We start from the raw sequence: 20,644 nt of genomic DNA, 5'->3' as shown, positions 1-20,644 counted from the left end.
ATATAATGTGCATGAGTGTGATACTGTAATGTTATAGAATTACATACTTATGATTTGGGAATAAAGGATTTTTTAATAAAAGAGGGGCATTATTTGTGCTGGACCCTGTATGCATCTACCTGACTGTCTCTCAGTCTATAATTTAAAATGTGTTATTTTTATAGCTGTTATTCATAGACACACAAGTAAATCAACATGTATATTCAAAAGATGTTTCTTTCTTTTTTAAAAAATGATTTTACTTATTTATTTTTAGAGAAGGGAAGGGAGGGAGAAAGAGAGGGAGAGAAACATCAGTGTGTGGTTGCCTCACACATGCCCCCTACTGGGGACCTGGCCTGCAATTCAGGCATGTGCCGTGACTGGGAATAGAACCTGAGACCCTTTGGTTCATAAAGCCGGCACTCAATCCACTGAGCCACATCAGCCAGGGCTCAAAAGATGTTTATTTCTGACAAGTTAAATGGTTAAGATTAATTTATCCCTTTTTCTAAAGAAACATTAACATTTATATATATATAAATGTTAATTAGTTGAAGTCTACAATGCTATTTAGTTGTAGATCTCATTTTGAAAGTGTTTTTATATATACAATATAATGCACCTTTTTATTTTTTTATTTTTATTTACTTATTTTTTAAAATATGTTATTTTAAAATATGTTATTCTCAAGTCTACAACTATGAAGTCTACAATGCTATTTAGTTGTAGATCTCATTTTGAAAGTGTTTTTTATATATACAATATAATGCACCTTTTTATTTTATTTATTTTTATTTACTTATTTTTTAAAATATGTTATTTATTTTTAAAGAGAGGGGAAGGGAACGAAAAAGAGTGGGTGAGAAACATTAATGTGTGGTTGCCTCTCATGTGTCCCCTACTGGGGACATGGCCTGCAACCCAGGCATGTGCCCTGACCGGGAATTGAACTGTGATCCTTTGCTTCACAGGCCCGTGCTCAATCCACTGAGCTACACCAGCAGGGCTGCACCTTTTTATTTTGTATAAAGTTTTCAAAATCTGCCCTGGCTGGTGTAGCTCAGTGGATTGAGCACGGGCCTGCAAACCTCACGATCACGGTTCAATTCCCGGTCAGGGCACATGCCTGGGTTGCAGGCCAGTTCCCAGTTTCCAGCGAGGGGTGCACGAGAGGCAACCATACAATGATATTTCTCTCTCTCTCTCCTTCCCTTCCCCTCTAAGATAAATAAATAAAATCTTTAAAAAAATAAAATTTTCAAAATCTTAAAAATACTGTAAGGTGAATGGAATTTAAAAATCAACTTTATTAGCACAACATTCATGTTAATGTTTACTCATGTAAATAGTACAAAATACTGCCTAATTAGTATGGTTGGTCAATTTTTGGTACTTTAATTTTCTCTGTTATTGTAATCCATGCATAAAATGCTTGCCTATTGAGAAGTGCAGAATTGTCAGAGCTTAAACAGCTGACATCTGCTTACTCTTGTAGAAGGAAAAAAAAAAAAGAACAAGCTGTTTTGGCCTAATCTACTTCAAATGTGTTCATGTAAATGGAGGTCCATCTATTGACCTGTACACTTTCAGCTCAAGATTGGTCCACATGGTTTATGAAACCAAGAAAGCTGATTTGAAACACAGATGGACCCCTTTTTTGTTTGCTGTATCTGTGAGGGTGAAAAATGGGCTGCTTGCACAGGGTCAGTCACTCATATGCAATTACTTTCCCTGGATCCACAGAACTGTCACAAGCTGTGGTGGATGCGGGAGCAGTTCCTCTTCTAATACTCTGTATCCAGGAGCCAGAAATTGCTTTGAAAAGGATTGCTGCTTCGGTCCTCAGTGACATTGCAGAGCATTCTCCAGAGTTAGCACAAACAGTAGTGGACGCAGGAGCCATTGCTCACTTAGCCCGGATGATTCTGAACCCTAATGCAAAATTGAAGGTATTTAAAAATGTTCAAAAACAGACTTCTGTTAATCTAAGAAAATGGAATTGTGTATAGATTAATATTATATATTCAAAATAATTTGTAAATTATCATTGAAAACAGATGTGACTATATTATGTTATGTTAATAATATAATATTATTATATTATGTATTTGGTCTTCTAATATGTGAAAATTATGCTGTAAAGATTAGGCAATAAAGACATGATTGGGAAAATATGTACAATGCTAAAAATTAGAAGTGGCATCAATATTAACATCAATCACTAAAATAAGGAATCACATAATGATTGAATCTGAGGATGAGAAAGCACTTAAAATTTTTCTAGCTTACCACTATAACATTTAAGTTTCTTATGAAAATTGTCATATTTATATTTCTTTTCTGTAGCTTTCTAAAATTTGATTTTCAGTTAATTGTCACCAAGTGTACTTTTATATGTTAATAGTTATATTCTATAATGTTTAAAAACTTTTAATGTTAACTGAACAACAAGAAGTTCTTTGAAATGTTATCAGCATAATGCCAAAAATGTCAGTTCTGCCTGATCTTTTTGTACTATATTATCACATGTATTGTAAATTAACAATTTAAGTTTTACATAGTTAAGAAACAGTATTTAAGCCCTGGCTGGTGTAGCTCAGTGGATTGAGCATGGGCCTGCGAACCACACGATTGCGGTTGGATTCCCAGTCAGGGCACATGCCTGGGTTGCAGGCCAGTTCCCTGCAGGGGACACACGAGAGGCAACCATACATTGATATTTCTCTCCCTCTCTCCTTCCCTTCCCCTCTAAAGATAAATAAATAAATAAATATTTTTTAAAAGACTCAATAAAAAAAAAGAAAGAAACAGTATTTATCCAAAGGTCATATTCTTTGATCATCTATGATAGAGACTTAAACAGTCCACAGAGAACTAAGACATTTAAATTGGAAATTAGGGGATTTAAGAAATTGAGTATTTAAGTATAAGACAGGATGTGAATGTCTCAAGACTCAGAAATCTTATGTTATGTTGGATATGTAATTGTTTTTCTTTTTATAAAGGAATTTGACTATGTAAAGCTGTTTAAATCATATCTGAACTCTGCGTGGGACTCTACCTAATATTTTGTTTTATTTTGGTTTTTGCTTAACAGCGTCAGGTCCTTTCTGCTCTTGGTCAGATTGCAAAACATTCTGTGGATCTGGCAGAAATGGTGGTTGAAGCAGAGATTTTTCCAGTTGTACTTACCTGCCTGAAGGACAAAGATGAATACGTGAAGAAAAATGCCTCCACTTTGATTAGAGAGATTGCAAAACATACCCCTGAGGTAAAACAAAACAAAACAAAAAACCCCAAACCCAGCTTTAAATACAACAATATTAGTCAGTTTTCAGTTAGGTAAAACATAGATGTGTGTAAAAGACCGAGGCGCTCTGCCTTATGGTTTGGTTGGGTCAGGGCTTCTCATCCTGAGCACCATGGACATTCTGGACTAGATAATCCTTTGTTGTGGAGGGCTGTCCTGTATACTGCGGAATGGACATTTAGCAGCATCCTTGGTCCTTGCCAGTAGCATGCCTTCCCACCCTGTGAGGATCAAAACTGTCTCCATATATTGCCAAATGTTTACCAAGGGACAAAAATGCCCATTGTTGAGAACCCCACTGGCTTATATCATTGGAGTCGGAGACAAAAATCTGTTTTTAATTATCTCCCCTTTTTACATTTCCAGACTCTAGGGACCATTCTTGTCATTTGCCATTCTTGTCATTTCAGGTCAGCCAAGAGTAGTGAGAGGTTGTAAGTACAGTTCCAGGGTGGGAGACACCAGGCCCCCAGCCCCGTGTGACTGCTCTAGTAGCTGCTCTTACATGGTTCCCGCTCTGAGTTCTTAGATGCCAAAGGCATAGAGATGAAGCAAGCCCGGGGGGATTCTGAAGTTGAATCTTTTTCTGTGTATATAGTCCTCATAATTTCACCTAACATCTTTACTTGGTTGAAATTTTTACGATTGGATATAATCAGCTAGCAATCATTGTTTGCAAAGGGGGAATAATTAGGCTAGAACATTTCAAATCTCACATTATTGTCATTCAGCATTTAGTGATGAATCCGCTTCCACTCACACCATGATTGGGGCTTTCAGTAGTTAGCTAGCCTAAGCTTGGTGTCCAGGTGGGGAATTTTGACAACCATTAGAATAGGGATATGAGTTGTGCCATTAATGCATGAAAACTTGAAGCACAGAGGAAGCACCACACAGTGAATATATTTGTACATTTAAAATAAAATAGGATTATTACACCCTGATTTGTGTGGCTCAGTGGGTTGAGTGCTGGCCTGTGAATCAAAAGATTGCTTCCCAGATTTGATTCCCAGTCAGGGCACATGCCAGGGTTTCAGGGCAACTGACTGATATTCCCTTCCCTTTCCCTCTCTCTGTAAAAAAAAAAAAAAAATCTTTTTAAAAATACAATAAAATAGGATTATTATACTCATGTATTTCTTTAGTAAGTAGTTTCACTAAATCATATTTCAAATTTTACCAGGTGTTTTTAGATCCTGAGTAAAAATGTTTGGCAATACTAAAGTAATACTTCAAGGTTATTTTACGCTTCCTGGTCACGATGACCTAGCTCTCCTTCCTCTCCCTCAGCTTTCGCAGTTGATAGTTAACACAGGAGGAGTTGCCGCCATCATCGACTGCATTGGGTCTTGCAAAGGAAGCATAAGGCTGCCCGGCATCATGATGCTGGGCTATGTGGCGGCTCACTCTGAGAACCTGGCGATGGCTGTGATCATTTCCAAGGTTTGCTCTTTCTTGGTTTTCTTCTAGTGATTGTAGTGAGATATTCTAAGAATCACAGTAACACTCTCCCATAGATTATAAAATGTGACTGACCAGAGGGAAAGAAACCTGAAGAATTTTTCAGCTTGTGTTCAAGGCTGATTAGTAAGCTTCTGAAAGCAATGCTAGAATATATAAGGTTTACTTTGTAGGCAGTTTTAAGTTTTACTCAGCATTTAAGACCTACTAAATATCAATACCTCTGACTATTAGGATTACGTGTTTTGAAATACTCAGTGTAGTTCATCTTGAAGGATTGACTGTATATATCTACAAAATGTAAAGCATACTTGATTAAAGACATTACATGCCCAGTAGTCATTCTTCCCTTTCCCATCACTGGGTGGGAGATGACAATGGCTAGGACATCCCTTTTTATCTGCTTTCCATCAGCTTTCATGAACTTATTTCTCTTTTTAGATGAGGGCAATTCGGAGACATGTCAGCTAGTGATGTTTCGTGTCTTTGCTCTAGGAATTTTGTCTCATCTTAGTTTATAACTTGGTATTAACCCACCATACAATGTAGCCTTAACACATAGTAGACACTCAAAAATATTAATTGAATGAATAAATATCAATCTCCTGAAGAACACTTCAAGGTCATGCTTACAGTGTCAATGGCAACCCTCTGGGGTGTGGGTTTCTTACCATCATAGAAAACCTGCTGCTGTATGTTAAACAGAACTGTGGGTTTTATTTTAATCCCTTGCTAATCCTCAGAATAAAAGGGAGCCTCAGATCTCTATTTTCTACCTATTCCTTGATAATTCTTTGCTTTGCTCACTTTTCATTCTGCACGTTTCCTTTTGTTCTTCTGTCCCCAAAGACTATGACCAAGACTAGAAGAGCAGGGCTGCTTTCCGAAGGGTCGCTGCGAGGATGTCACTGGGGTTTTGGTTCTTGGTCCTTTTGCGGATCGTCAGAAAGCTTACACGTAGGAAGAAGGACGAAAGAAGCAGCGGTTGCTTTTGCTTCCTTTAGTTCCTCCCCAAACTAACCAGGAGGTGCTCCCCTCCTTTGGGTGAGGGTTGCTGCTGGCCTCTCCCACCTAGCTGCCTCTCACTCGAAGATCAAGGTGGCAGCAGCAGTTTTAGGCAAACTCACCTGTGTCACTCTTTCTTTTCCCTACATAGTACTGTAAGGACTAATAATAGCATTTCACATTTAAATAATACTTTATAATTTTCAAAGTGCATTCATGTTTCTTACTTCATTTGCTGTTTATAACAACCAAGGCAAGTAAGTCAAAGTTTGGAGGGTGGGAGGGAGGAGGCCAATTATCCCTCCTGCTTCATCAGGCTCGATATGTCCCAGAATATGGACTTTCTGGAAAGTTGTTTCATTCTGAAGGCAGGTCTGACCTTTTGTATTGGCAGACCACCATTTTTAGTTGGAAAAGAGAAGTCAATGAAGCAATATGGCAGGTCACTTCAGAAAGTTGGTCTTAACCAAATTGAAAGGTACAGGGGAAAAAGTGCAAATGATCATTTGGCCTTTGCTATGGTAGCGTGACAATATGACATTGACTTTGTGGTACTGAGTTTAAGGTGCTCATCATTATAGTCTCAAATTAGTTAGAAAATTACTCATATACAGAATCTGGAATTATAATTTGATTTGGCTATTTGATTCTTCCTTAGATATAGAAACCATGATGTCTTTTGGGTTCTTTAGTTCATTGTTTTGATTACTTAGATAAAACTGAAACCTAAAACACAAAATATAAGCATACATTAGCTGTGTAACAAAAGTAATTCTTTCTACTTTGCCATTCAACCATGTTAAAATGGGCAAAACTATCATTTAAAAGTTGACCAAAATTAATGAAAATTTATTTACTATTTTAGGAAAGGTTTTAGTGAATATATTTAATATAAAAGTTACTTAAATAGAATTCTGGCTCATTATTCATTGGATTTCAAATCTATAGTAGTTACTTTGTTGTTAGATTTATTATATAGTGAAAAGGCAATTTTAAAGGATTCTAAATTAACTTTCTTAACAAGGGAAAATAAAAGATTTTAACATCCTAAGCATTTTAAATTTGTCAAAGTGGAATCTGGTTTTGCCTGTGTACTAATCTGTGGCATCTGTTGTTTGATTAAGTGTCTCTGTATTTGGGGAATAAATGTTAGTACAGAGAGTCTTAGTTTAGTTGGACTGTAACAGATAATTAAGGTAAATTAGATCTAGCCATTTTATTGACTTGAAAAATGACGGCCCCTGTGATGTGCTCATTTCCTGAACCATGTAGGAATAAAAGGATCAAAGCCAAAATGATTTCTTCTAATCTTTAAGAGACATGGAACACCCTTTACTCCCCTGCTCTAGAGACATAACGCCTGCTTGCTCTTTTGATCAACGATGCAGGGTGTGCCCCAGTTGTCCGTGTGCTTGTCGGAAGAACCAGAAGATCATATTAAGGCTGCCACTGCCTGGGCCTTGGGACAGATTGGGAGACACACTCCGGAGCATGCGCGGGCTGTCGCCGTCACAAACACTTTGCCAGTTCTGCTTTCTCTGTACATGTCAGCAGAAAGCTCTGAGGATCTTCAAGTCAAAGTAAGTGTTTCATGTCAATTCTTAGTGTTTCATGTCAATTCATGTTTCAGTAAGTGTTTCAAGTCAATTCTTAGTGTTTCATGAAGATTTGTTACATTTTGACTCATTCTTAAAAACATGTAATTTGAAAGGGTTTAATTTTCATTGTGGACAATATTGCTTTTATGAGTCAAGAAATAACAATTTATTAGAAGAATTGAGGAGACACTTCTTTGAAAACTGGATACCCTTGTCTCTAAACATCAGTGAGGTATTTTCAAGAAAGTTTTCTGCACATGCAAAGTTGTTTGTAAAATTAATGTCCGGTTATTGCCTTCTACATTCCTTGATGGCTTTTCTGATAAAATAGGAATTGAAGAGTAATAGAATTTTGGAGTTAGAATTGGCTGCAGAGAACTGTAGTCCTTCTTACATTAAAAAATTGAGTCCATGTGAATTCAAAGTGCTTTCAGAAATATAATATTACTGGGCAGGAGGAGTTCCTGAAGTCATGATCTACCTCTCCTAACTCCAAGTGCACCTTGTCTTTTAATTATATGTCTTAAATTTGCTTCTTGAAAGAAAAATGTCCATAGTATTCACTAAATTAAACATTTAAAAATATGCATTTAAAAATCCAGCTTTCTGAAAAAAGTATTACTAGCTACTAAAATGATTAAAAAACATGAATATAAAATTGGACAGGTTGTTTAATAATTATAGAACTTCAAAGAAAGAAAATGTTTCCCATCATACTATTAGGAAAACATGTAACGTTTTTTTATTGTTGTTCAATTACAGTAGTCCCAATTTTCCCCCATTGCTCTCCCTTGCCCCTTCTAACCCCCACTCCCTCAGTCAGTCTCCACCCTGTTGTCCATTACCACGGGTCCTTTATAATGTCTCTTGACTAGACCCTTCCCCTTCTTTCCCTCACTATACCCCTCCCCACTCCCCTCTGGTCACTGTCAGTTTGTTCCTTATTTCCACGTCTCTGGTTCTGTTTTGCTCATTTGTTTGTTTTGTCGATTGGGTTCCACTTACAGGTGAGATCATATGGTATTTGTCTATCTCAATGGAAAGACATTCCAAGTTCATGGATTAGGATATTCAATATTGTTGAGATGGCAATACTCTAAAAATGTATCTATATATTCAACACAATCTCTACTAAAATCCCAGCTGGCTTCACTGCCCCCTCCCCACCCCCCCACTGAAAAGCTGATTCTAAAATTCACATGGGAATGCAAAGGACCCAGACTATCCAAAATAATCTTGGAAAAGAAGGATTTACACTGCCTAATTTCAAAACTTTCTACAAAGCTACAGTAATAAAGATAGTGTGGAACTTACTTGCAGAAAGATATATATATCAGTGTAATTGAACTGAGAATCTGAAATAAACTCTTTCTTGGTTAATTAATTTTTCACAAAGGAGCCAAGGCAATTTAATGCAAAAAAGATAATATTTTAGCAAATGATAATGAGACAATTATATCCTCATACAAAAATATTAATCTGAACCCCTTACTTCATACCATATACCAGAAATGACTTAAAATGGATCAAAGATATAAATATGAGTTTAAGACTATAAAACTCTTAAAGAAAACATAGGAATAAATATTGTACCTTGGATAAGGTATTAATTTCTTAGATATGACACCTAAGAAGGCACAAGTAATAGAGAAAATGTTGATAAATTGGTTTTCATCAGAATTAAAAGCCTGTATGCTTCAAGAGACACCATTAAGAAGAAAATGAAAAGAGTTGGAAAAATATTTGCAAGTCACATATTTGAGAAAGAACTTGTAATTCACAATATACAAAAGACCTCTTACAACTCAATCATAAGACAAATAACTCAAACATTGGGCAAAGATTTGAATAGAAATTTCACCAAGGAAAATATAAAAATGACCAATCAGCACATGAAGAGATGTCAAAAATCATTAATCACTAGGGAAATACAAATCAAAACCATAATGAGATAATACTTTATACCCATAAGAATGGCTATAATTAATAAAATGGATAATAACAAGTATTGACCATCATGTAGAGAATCTTGAACCTTCTTACATTACTATTGGGAAAGTAAAATGTCACAGTTATATTGTAAAACAGGTCAGCACTTTCTCAAAATGTTCAATATAAATTTACCATCAGCACCCAACAACTCCATTCCTAGTTATCTTCCCAAGAGAAATGAAAACATTTGTCTGTACAAAGACTTGTATATAAATCTTCATAGCAGCATTATCCGTAATACCCAAAGGTGGAAACAATCCAATACCCATCAGCTGGTGAATGGATGAATAAAATGTGATAAATATGTATAATGGAATACTATTAACAATAAAAGGAATGAAGTACTAATACACGCTATAACATGAATGAGCCTCAACAACATCATACTTAGTGAAGCAGGCCAGACTCAAAAGTTCATTTATCATATGATTTCATTTATATGAATTGTTCAGAAAAGTCAAATTTATAGACAGAAATTAGATTAGTAGTTGCCTAGGAATCGTGGGGTTAAGTGGGGTGAAGGAATAAGGAATGTCTGTAAATGGGCATGAAGTTTCTTTCTGGGATGATGAAAGTGTTCTAAAATTAGATTGTGTTGATGGTGCACAACTCTATAAATTTACTAAAAATCCACTGAATTGTGCACTTAAAATGAATGAATTTATGGTATGTAAATTGTGTCTCAATAAAGTTGTTAAAAACTTGAGCCCAGAAATTGACAAATGAACAAAAAATTAATTAATATATTAATATTCCTTTCATGCTAGAAATACAGCTGATTATTAATCAGGACATACATTCCGATGTAGAAGTACCAATATATGTGTTCATATAATCATAAATCTAGTGTATTTCTTGACAAAGGATAGTAAAGCTCAATGAATTTCTAGGGTCATTAGAAGTTCTATTCCTCTAGGGTCCTTGACTAATAACTTGACAGTACACGACCAATTTGGAACTGTTAGAGGAAGTCCTTCTGCATGATACAATGCATGTGATCTCTGCTGCACTATTAGTAGACCTTGTCACCGGTTAAATCTAATTTGTTGACCTGCTAAGTCACCATGGCCCTAAGATGGTTCACAAAAATATAACTAGGTGTGTTGAGAATTGAGAGTTTAATTACAATTTATGTTATACTACTTGTGGGCAAAATTTGGGTTGCATTACTTAATTTGTTTATAAACCAAATTTGTTTATTACTTAATTTGTTTATAAATCTAGTTTATAAACCAATATTTGAGGGCAAGTGTGTCAAGGGATAAGAGATTACAAGACTGCTTAGCCTACGATTCTAGAAAACTGTAAATTCAAGAGTTCCTTAATTAGCACAAATGTGATGAAAGTTTTTGCAGAATACATTTATCAACTATAAAAATAATGATGTGAAAGTAAAAATGCTCTTTGACATTCAAGAGCATTGCTAAATGTTGAAGAGCAAGATTCCAGAAGACCAGGTCAACTAAAGCCTCAGAGAGAGGACAGATGATCAGACGAAAGGCTATAGGGATGTACTGAAGCAGAAACCACACACATACAAGCAGATGTGGGTATCTAGCGGAAAACAGCTGTAGATAAACCCACTCATGAAGCCTTCCAAAGTGAAGGGGACAGGCTATAATACAGAGAAAGAGAGTCAAAACCAGCCATGGCGCTGGAGCTGGCTGCAGGAATGAGCTGCAGTCACATTAGAGCCTTCCTCAGCTACACTTTGGGCAGCATGACACAGTGTCAACATGAAGTACAGAGTGCCGGGGCAGAGTGGGAAACATACCTGCAGGTAATACACTCTATCGTTGAGCTGTCTTCTATGGTTGAGTAGATTCTGTTTTTGCTTCTGTCTGTGAGTGGGATAATTTCTACCTATGACCTATAGCAGTGTATCTACAAATGCTCATTGAATAATGCACACAGTAGAATATTTCTGACTACATACCTATAAGCCATGAAGCCTTTTGGAGAACACAGAATGCCTGATAATGGCTTCTTACAGTAAACTAAGTATTTTTGCATATTTGTTGATTTGAAGAATGAGACATTAGCTATCTCACAGTTTCTATATACAAATTTTTACACTATTAATTTTAATCTAGAGCTTTATGATTTATAATTTCAGTTTCCTCATAAGTATTTTAAGAGCTCAATAATACATTCTAATTTAAAAATTTGACACAAAGAGAACTGTTGGTAAGGTATTCTATGTTAAAAACAATAAAAGATAGGAGTTTTTTTTGACAACTATTTCTAAAAATAAAACAACTGTTGTCATTGCTGGGGGAAGTGGAGTACAGGGGACTAACTCTTAACAGAAAAAATATAATAAAGATTAAATTTTCTTAAAAAAGAAACTTCACAGAGCCCTATCCTCCATTTTAAAGTATTTGGAGTTGAGTTCACTCACAATGAATAATATGTTTAACTATTTATATATTTTAGATCCACTGGGTATAAGTAGATTAAAATGTAAAATTTTCATTGTGCATTTAAAATATGAAACAACTGCTGCTTAGACCAGGAAATTGATTTTATTTTCAAATTCCTGAAACATGAGACATGAATTTTTGTGAAGATTTCATTGATTGTTTACTTCGGTATGTATTTTGCTTTGTATTTCAATAGAGTAAAAAGGCCATAAAGAGTATCTTACAAAAATGCACATATTTACCAGCCCTAGAGCCATTTCTATATGATGCTCCTCCCAATATCCTGAAGTATGTGGTTGGACAGTTCAGTAAGGTAAGAAGTGCTCTTAACCTACACGTGGGGGAAGAAAATGAAAATGAATCAACTTGTTTCTTCTGTTGGGTCAATGTTTTCTTCTCTAAGATGGGGCAGGGTTCTCCTACTTAACTCACTGATCACATTGACAGGGATGGAAATGTACATTAATAATATTCATACTTCCTTCTTCCTCACAATTTCTGTACCATCTTTTTGGTGTTCTTAGAGAGTAAACAGTATATCAACACATAAAAACCTCATAATATACCTATAATTTATGTAGATAATTTATATTGATAAGTAACTTCTGGTAATTTTTCTGGTGTCTGTTAGTCTCACTCATCTGGAAACACTGCAGAGATCTTTAAAAGAGAAGGAAAAGGGTCTCGGAGCCACTAAAATATTTTCCACAAAGTTCATGCACTTACTGGGGATGCTCTCAGACAGTCATTTGGAATTTATTGACTTATTTTATGAACAATTTTAACAAATGTAGCTGTTAAATACAGAGGTGCAGCACAAATAACACCCCTTTTTTAATTATAAAATCTTTTATCATAAAATCATAAGCATGTAATTCTGTAACATAACAATATCATACTCATGCACACAATATGATATTTTAGGTGAAATGTTCAAATTAACACCATAAATTATTACAACCATATTATTACCCTACCAAACACACTCAAACAGGCTTTACGTCTGCCGGACCCTGCATTGCTTAGATTATTGCAGAGTAGAATAGTAAAGTAGGAAGGTCAAGCTGCTAGCAGCAGGCAGCAGCCAGCAGGACTGACAATTGACAGCAAAGGCTGAGAGAGAGTAATTGCATGGCCACGGCCATTGGTGACCAGGATGGTGACCCTAAGTCATCAGGGACTGGTTAAATTGTGCTCAGGGGATTTGATTTAATTATTAAGTTCAGTATTTCTGCAAATAAAGAATAAAACTATATAGCCCTGGCTGGTGTAGCTCAGTGGATTGAGAGCGGGCCTGCGAACCACAAGATCGCGGTTCGATTCCCAGTTAGGGCACATGTCTGGGTTGCAGGCCAGTTCCCAGCAGGGGACTCACGAGAGGCAACCATACATTGATATTTCTCTCCTTCTCTCCTTCCCTTCCCCTCTAAAGATAATTTTTTAAAAAAGAAAAAAAAGAATAAAACTATATGTTATTATGAGCTATAAACTGGTCTTCACAGTTAAATAGGTCTAATTTTAGGTGCTCATATGAAAGATGCTACCAGTCTTTACTTCTCTGAACTCTTTCCATAATCTCCAACAGTTTGGCTGACACTCAGACACCATAGCCACTGGATAGCAGGCTCACACTGCTGAAGTTTCTTCAGGATGCAATTCTGTACACCAACACCTATGTTCTGTCCTCTTCTTTCAGATGAACACATGAAAAAAATAATTAAACTCTCCCCCACCACAGCTAAGTAAGAAACTGACCAGCTAAATAAGGGGGTACAGTAAAGAGCTGAGTGGATCATCTATAGACTGACTCATCAGCTCTTGGAAATGAGAAGTTGACATTATTTCTGAAAGTTTTATTTTAAATCTTTTAGGCTACTGAAATGGTCTAGTTTTATTGAACTTGCTATAAAAAATGAACACTAATCTGAATCAAGAATTAAAAATCAGTCATTAAAGAAAATAAAAATAAATCAGTGAGACTGGTGAAAGGTTAGATAGCCAAGATAAAATAAAGACAGTACCTCATAATATGTACTCTTAGAATTGTGCCTTCAAGAATATTTACTTCAGACAGAATTTTGTGTGTTCTTCACCTAAGGGAGCCAGAGCACTAGAAAGAGATAGGAAAGCAAAAGGAAGGTAAAACGATAGCAGTTTAATGTGGCTGGGAACAGACATAAAAGGTATGAAGACTCTCCAGGCCAAAAATATATTTAAAACTGATATATCTGTAGACTATTCCATTTTTTAAAAATATAGTCTAGTGCAATCTCTTTTTTTGTCCAGATGATGTATATTAACATTCTATTAGCCACATCCTTTTTGAAGTTTTAAGTATTTGTTAAATGCCTACATGTACCCTGTAAAGCTTGGAGTAATAGACAAAAAACAATAAGACAAAGTTCTTCAAGGAACTTCATAATCTAGCTGGGGAGGCTAGAAGAAACAATTAGAAAATATTTCAACATGCTAGACTTCATAATAAATCTTTTTAATAAGAAGGAATAAGTGAATACAGTTTGAGGCATTCAGAGAGGGCTTCAATGCAGCAAATACAGGTGAAAAGAGCTGGTTTTGAAGAAAGAGTAAGGATAGTGGGGGAAAGAAGGGGTGTTTCTGTCAGAGGGAATAGTAGCAATGACCAAGAAGAGAGTGCAAATTCCCACACTGTGAACTGCCTTTCTTGTCTAGTCAGTTGTTGTCTTGCATCATTAGTGTCTACACTGGCTCTTTCCTCTCAGCACACAAACATCCACTGTCAAATACGGGGACTTTCTTTAGTTCTCACGGGTTGCTTCTTAAAATCTTCTCTCGGATTTGTTGACTCCTTACTTTTCCTGATTCTTCTTCTATCTCTTTGACATCTCAATTTCCTTTTTCTGCCTACTCCTTAGTATGTTCATTCATTTGTTAAACAGTAATTGAGCATCTATTAGGCACCAAACACTAGAGAAATAAATGAATGAATATAGTTTCTGCTTTCATGACATTTATGTGTGACAGACACATACAGTGATAATTAAAATGTTATGTGGCAGGTATACCAGTGGAGTTTGACAGAATGCTAGGAAAGAAGAAAAGTACCTAACTCATCCTGGGATAAGAGAATAGGGGAGTTCCCGAGAAAGTTTCTTAAAGGAGATAACACCTGAGCTGAATTTTAGAAGATAAGCAAGAGTTATCCAAGCAAATGGGGGGGGGGGGAGTACATGGAAGGTGGGAGGACATTCTAGGAGAGGAAACAGCATGGGCAAAGGGAAGAAATGACCGGCATGCACATTTGGGGCAAAGAATGGTGGGAAAGGAAGCTGGACAGGTATTAGTTGCTGGGTCACAGAAAGCCTTCTGGGCCCAGTTAAGGAGGTTGCCTTTAATTTTGTAGGTAGTAGAAAGATTTTAAATGCATGTCAGCAACGGAGGGACACCACTTTATGTTTTATGTATTTGATTGGATCTCCACTGCCTTTGCTCATCTTCAATGCCTTTATTTCCACCTGTACAACATAAAAAGTTCATACATTTCTAAAAAGATTGAATTTTACTTCTAATCTCAGTAAATTTAGGTTCATTATATTACAGGTATATGGGACATGAATACTCTTTTACATTTCCTCAGATATACTGTTGCTTTTCAGTAGTAACAATCCAACTTGGAAAAGAAAAGCTGACATTTGAATGTGTTTCACTTTTCAAGGTGCTGCCACATGATAGCAAAGCTCGACGACTTTTTGTAACAAGTGGTGGACTTAAAAAGGTTCAAGAGATTAAAGCAGAACCTGGATCTCTTCTTCAGGAATACATCAACAGTATTAATAACTGCTACCCAGAGGAAATAGTAAGGTGGGAAAAACAGACTCTTAGAAGGTCAAAATTATGATGTGTTTTTTCTGTTTTCAAATCTAGATTTTATATTTACTCTGTCAAATGTGGACTTTGAAATACTACATGAGGCCAGTGTATACCTTTACCTCTGCTCTTGATCACTTTATTTCCCTCAAGTTAAATAATGTTCCGAATGACACACACATTTCCAAGTCAAACTGCAATGTCATTTAAAACATTTCTGTACTAATTTAAGACATGCTTTACAAAAGATTACCCAAATACACAGTTCAAATTAAATTAATTTTAATGTGAACCTGATTTAGAAAGAGCCTATAGATTCTGATTTTCATAATACCCTGCTTATTATTAAGCTCACATTTATATTAATAGGAGTGTTACAAATAGAAAAGAGATGTTTAGTATCAAAAAAAGTTACAAACTATATTTAAGAGGAAATTAAATAAGTAATGTTGTTTATGATATGCAGATGCTCCATAGTAATGCAGTGGGAAGCTACTTTTAAGATTATTTTTTTAGCCCTGGCTGGTGTAGCTCAGTGGATTGAGCACAGGCCTTCGAACCAGAGAATCGAGGTTCAATTTCCAGTCAGGGCACATGCCTGGGTTGCAGGCCGGTTCCCTGCAGGCCAGCTCCCAGCAGGGGACACACAAAAGGCAACCATACATTGATGTTTCTCTCCCTCTCCCCTTCCCCTCTAAAGGTAAATAAATAAAAAAAAATTTTTTTAAAAAGATTAATTTTTTAAATGAGGTTTATTTGAAGAGCATTAAACCTAAGCCTCAAGTGTTGTATGCCTAAAATAGAGCCATACCACTAAACTTGAAGTTACCAAGGAGGTAACTTTTATTATGTGAAAAATTCCCACAACACATGCAGAATTAAAGGACATATTTTTCTAATCCTACACTTATTTCTTATTTTCTCTAATTAATATTGGAGAATATAAATTTCAATTTTAAAACTTATGTATAAACTTATAAAAGTTACATAAACTATTCTTCCTATTTAATACCAGTGGTTTTTCATACATATGGAAACACTGATTTTAAAAACATAAAAATAATTTTTTAAGATTATAATGTGTTTTCTGTTTACATATATTCTGCAAGTAAACTCTTTACTGGGGTCCTGGCCTGCAACTCAGGCATGTGCCCTGACATCAAACCAGCAACCTTTGGATTTGCAGACCAGTGCTCAATGCACCAAGCCACACTAGCCAGGGCTAATTCATTTATTTTCTTAAAGGCCAGATAGAGGTAAATTGGGATAGCAATGGTTGACAGGCAGAGAAAAGTGCTTTCCTGTTCTTTTTTGGAGGTTCATTTTAGTTCTTTTATGAGGAGTATGTGGTTAGCAGCTACCATATAGCAGCACAATTTTCCAAGTTTGGTGCTTTTAAAAAAATCTATTTTTTGCTATTTACGTAAACAAATACCTATCTTATATCTGACATATTTATTGTATAAGGCTTAGGAAGGTGAGGCCTACTTTAAAATTTGTGACTAACATGGAGAAACAGCTATGAATTCCTCAGTGTATGAATACTTTGAAAAAATCCACTATTGAAGGGACAATTTTTTCCAGAGTAGGAGGCCTTCAGAGGAATGACATTCTTTAAAGTAGCTTTTTATGTTTGAACAATATGTATATATCTATTTAACTATGACTATCTAAATAAGTACACTATTGAGAAAAATATAGCTCTCTTTTGTCCACTATAACCTAACAGATTGTAGAAGAAATTAGTATACTATCAATTATGAAATTTTAAGTCAAGCATCTGAGAATAAAGATAACTAACAAAGGACAAAGCAAGTCTCGAACATTAGGTTTTACCTGGAGCAAGCACCTTAGGAGGCTTACTTATTTTAAGTATCTTGGAAAAATTTTAATTACCCTTTAGATTTTTTTAGTTCTGTATTATATTCTAGAATGTCTACCAAACTTTATTTGACATATTTTTATATGTATGTAAGTTCTTTCTATGGTATATGAAGCATCCCACAATGCATTAATCAATATATTTAATACTTTTATACTAAATCTTTCATAAAATGTTCTATTTATAAATGTAAATTTATAGTACTATAGATGATCAAAAACAAATGAAACTGATTAATTTCCTATGTTTATATCAAAAAATATTTGTAAACCACTTATGAAATAGTTATTTAATATGAATTATGCTCCCAGAATTTTTCTATGGGTGACCAGATCTGATTAAAACATAACTTGAGAATAATCTCTAAGACAATCAGAATGCGGAACTTGATTAGTAATGATAGACTGTGTTGTCCAACTTATGAGAAAAATCTATTAGCTGTGATCATTAAAGCAACATCAGTCATTTGACATAATAAAAACAAAGTCACTTTAATAAAATACCATCACTGGATTTGAAGATATCCATTCTTTGCCCCTGCTTTGATATCTCTTAAATGTTATTATTTATCTAGCACAGGATTGTGAGTTGATGTTCTTTTTCTTGATAGTCTCTAACCTTGTACACAAAGCATTACTGGAGCATAATTATTCAGAGATTTCATTTTATAGTATTATTTCAGATAAAAACCTTGTATTGAATCTTTTGTGCCTACTGTGCTGAATTTTTTCACCAGTATCTAATAAAAAAAATTCTCTTTCAGGTATTATTCTCCTGGATATTCAGATACACTTTTGCAGAGAGTGGACAGCTATCAACCAATTATTAACTAAGCAAAGTTACATTTTTCTACTCAAATTCACAGCAGAGTAGTTATGAATAACAATTGTTTAACCTTTTTCTAAACATTTGAATTAAATACATTCTAGAATTTATTCAATGTGAAATACCTTTAGATAATATTTTCTAAATTTATGTAATATTTTAAAATTAGTGGCTTGAATTTATGAGAAAATTTTCATGGTCATTTATTAAACAAGATTTAATCTAAAGGTAGATTTTGAAAGACATTAAATAATTTTAAAGCATTTGTTATTGTTCTATTAAAAACCATACACACACACGCACCCCTCCAATTAGACACATGAAAAGGTGGTATTCAAAAACTTGTAGTTATTTTGTTCAAATGAAGAATTTCATAGGCATAGGCAAGTAAAAATGGCCTTGCAAATTCCACAGTAGGTTATAGAAGGGAAATAATTGAAAGAGGCAACTTTTTCATCTCAAGTTTTATAAGCACTTTTCTTAACCACCCTGAACTGTTTCTTCCCTTTCACGGAGCTGGAGAGGACAGAAGTCAACAGGAAGCCTTATATGACTGCAGACGTGCTTTCTACTTTCATTGAAAGGTTTCTTAGTCTAGTTCTGCTCAGGAATAAACAAGGAAGCAGGCATGCAAAGTGGGTCAGCAGCGTTCTCTTGCCCTAGTTTTCCTTTCCCAAGTTTCAAAAGTCATATTTTGCAGAGATTTGAGACATCATTTGAAAAGAACACCATCAGGCTCAGATTTTACATGCATCTTCATTCACTTAGGGAGCTACTATGGGGCAAGAGAGTGTATCAATAAAATTTTAAATAAAAACAGCATGAGAACTGTCCTTTTCATTTTTCCTATCTAATGTGTTTCTGGCCTTGGGGAAGATGTGATTAGATTTAGGAATCTTGGTTAGTTGGCATGAGTGTGTCTTGATCTAAAGGGAGAGGTGATCTCCCCTGGAAGACTGGAGAGGAGGTGAATGATAACCAGGGAGCCCTTATGCCAGTGCTTCCGATTTGGCTGGACTTCAGGTTTCTGGCTCAGACTCTTTTCATTCCTTCTCAGAAGGAACCTACCCATATGGTATTTTCTGGATTCATCTCTGTGATCATTTCCTAATGGTGCATAACTTTTTGCATCTTTTAAAACATCATTATACCCATGATTGTTCCATTTCTTTTTGCCTTATATCAGCCTAGAATTGCTTGCAGTTTCTTTTTAACACTTCCTTGGGCCCGTTTTCTTTCCTTGCAGTAACTCGGACTTACTGCGTAAGAAAACATCATTTTCATTCCCAGTTTTGTAGCTTTCATTCCTCTCTCCTGTGTCTGCCTGCTTGTATTATGGACCTTTTAAGAATCTCAGAAAACAAACATTTCATCTTTCTCACATTAAGACCTTTTTTCTCAAATGACCATGTTGGTAATGAAGAAATTGGTGGATATAGGTTAAAACCTCCTCTGATGTTATGGGAATGGTGAATTTCCTATTATGTATCTCTGGCCATTTTATATTGTGCTTGAAGGTTTACACTTCACACATCATTTCATACTTATCAAATAGTATTAAATTAAGAAATAGATATTTAATAATGTATGGATGGGTGCTACAATTTGATCATAGCAATTTGGAAAATTTATGCTATGAAATATTCCTTGACATAAAACACTTAGAGCAAATGAAGCTTTATTTTTTTCAAAAGTCTATTATGAGACTTCTAATAGACTCATAATAGACTTCCATTACACTCATAATGGACTTCTTAAAAAATTTTCTATTTGTGCTAGAACAAAAATAGTGTCTCTTGTTGTTTTATTCACTCATTTATTGATGGACCTTTGAAAACTATTGTAACCTAAAATGGCTTCTGTTTTTCTGAATTTCTGTAGTATGTATAGTTTAAACCATACAAATATAATTAAAATACCAAAGAGAATGTCATCATTCTTCTATTTTTTCTTACTAACTCATGTATGGCCTTCTTCTGGAATGAGAGACATGTACCCTGCTCCTCAGTCCCTAATGGCACCCAGCCCTGCGGTAAGCACGCAGGAGAACAGATGGCAGGTTGGCCTGGGTGTCAGAGCAGAAGGCTCTCTATGGTCAAGTCTCCTTAAATCCCCAGGCCATAGTTTGCTGAAATATCATCGCTTAGTGCAAAAGAGGGCAGGCTAATAACTGAGTTAGAGACCCAGATTAAACTCTCAAAACTACTACAACCTGACTCATTGGCTTTCTGCAAGTTACTCATAGCGCCCATTTCCTAGGTTCCTGAGGATTCAGCAAGGGCGAGTGAGCATAGGCCCTGGCACATAATAACCATTGCCA

The 20,644-nt window shown here is 35.4% G+C and overlaps 1 protein-coding gene and 1 long non-coding RNA gene across 3 annotated transcripts in view; one reads left to right on the top strand and one right to left on the bottom strand.

Annotated features, from left to right (window-relative positions):
• The window catches only part of LOC119000814 (sperm-associated antigen 6), a 39,274-nt gene extending 19,177 nt beyond the window's left edge, over positions 1-20,097 (top strand). Inside the window, exons 5-11 of one of the 2 annotated variants that reach the window (XM_037065938.1) lie at positions 1,726-1,931; positions 3,080-3,253; positions 4,583-4,735; positions 7,147-7,338; positions 11,968-12,084; positions 15,466-15,611; positions 18,263-20,097. In XM_037065938.1, coding sequence (XP_036921833.1) covers positions 1,726-1,931; positions 3,080-3,253; positions 4,583-4,735; positions 7,147-7,338; positions 11,968-12,084; positions 15,466-15,611; positions 18,263-18,332 — 1,058 coding nt within the window. In that variant the 3' untranslated portion in view covers positions 18,333-20,097. The remainder of the gene's footprint in view (positions 1-1,725; positions 1,932-3,079; positions 3,254-4,582; positions 4,736-7,146; positions 7,339-11,967; positions 12,085-15,465; positions 15,612-18,262) is intronic. The other variant, XM_037065940.1, reaches the window with a different exon arrangement.
• The window catches only part of LOC119000815 (uncharacterized), a 62,196-nt gene that overhangs the window by 4,111 nt on the left and 37,441 nt on the right, over positions 1-20,644 (bottom strand). The window contains exons 2-5 of the long non-coding RNA XR_005069412.1: positions 13,793-13,881; positions 12,014-12,102; positions 3,175-3,248; positions 1,695-1,914 (exon numbers count right to left, since the gene is read on the bottom strand). This is a non-coding gene — a long non-coding RNA (uncharacterized LOC119000815). The remainder of the gene's footprint in view (positions 1-1,694; positions 1,915-3,174; positions 3,249-12,013; positions 12,103-13,792; positions 13,882-20,644) is intronic.

This window comes from Sturnira hondurensis, unplaced genomic scaffold (assembly GCF_014824575.4).
Source record: "Sturnira hondurensis isolate 20B ecotype Veracruz unplaced genomic scaffold, ASM1482457v3 Scaffold0016284, whole genome shotgun sequence".
Classification (NCBI taxonomy): Eukaryota; Metazoa; Chordata; class Mammalia; order Chiroptera; family Phyllostomidae; genus Sturnira; species Sturnira hondurensis.
The sequence above is the reverse complement of the archived record's forward strand: the minus strand, read 5'-3'. Positions and strand labels throughout refer to the sequence as shown.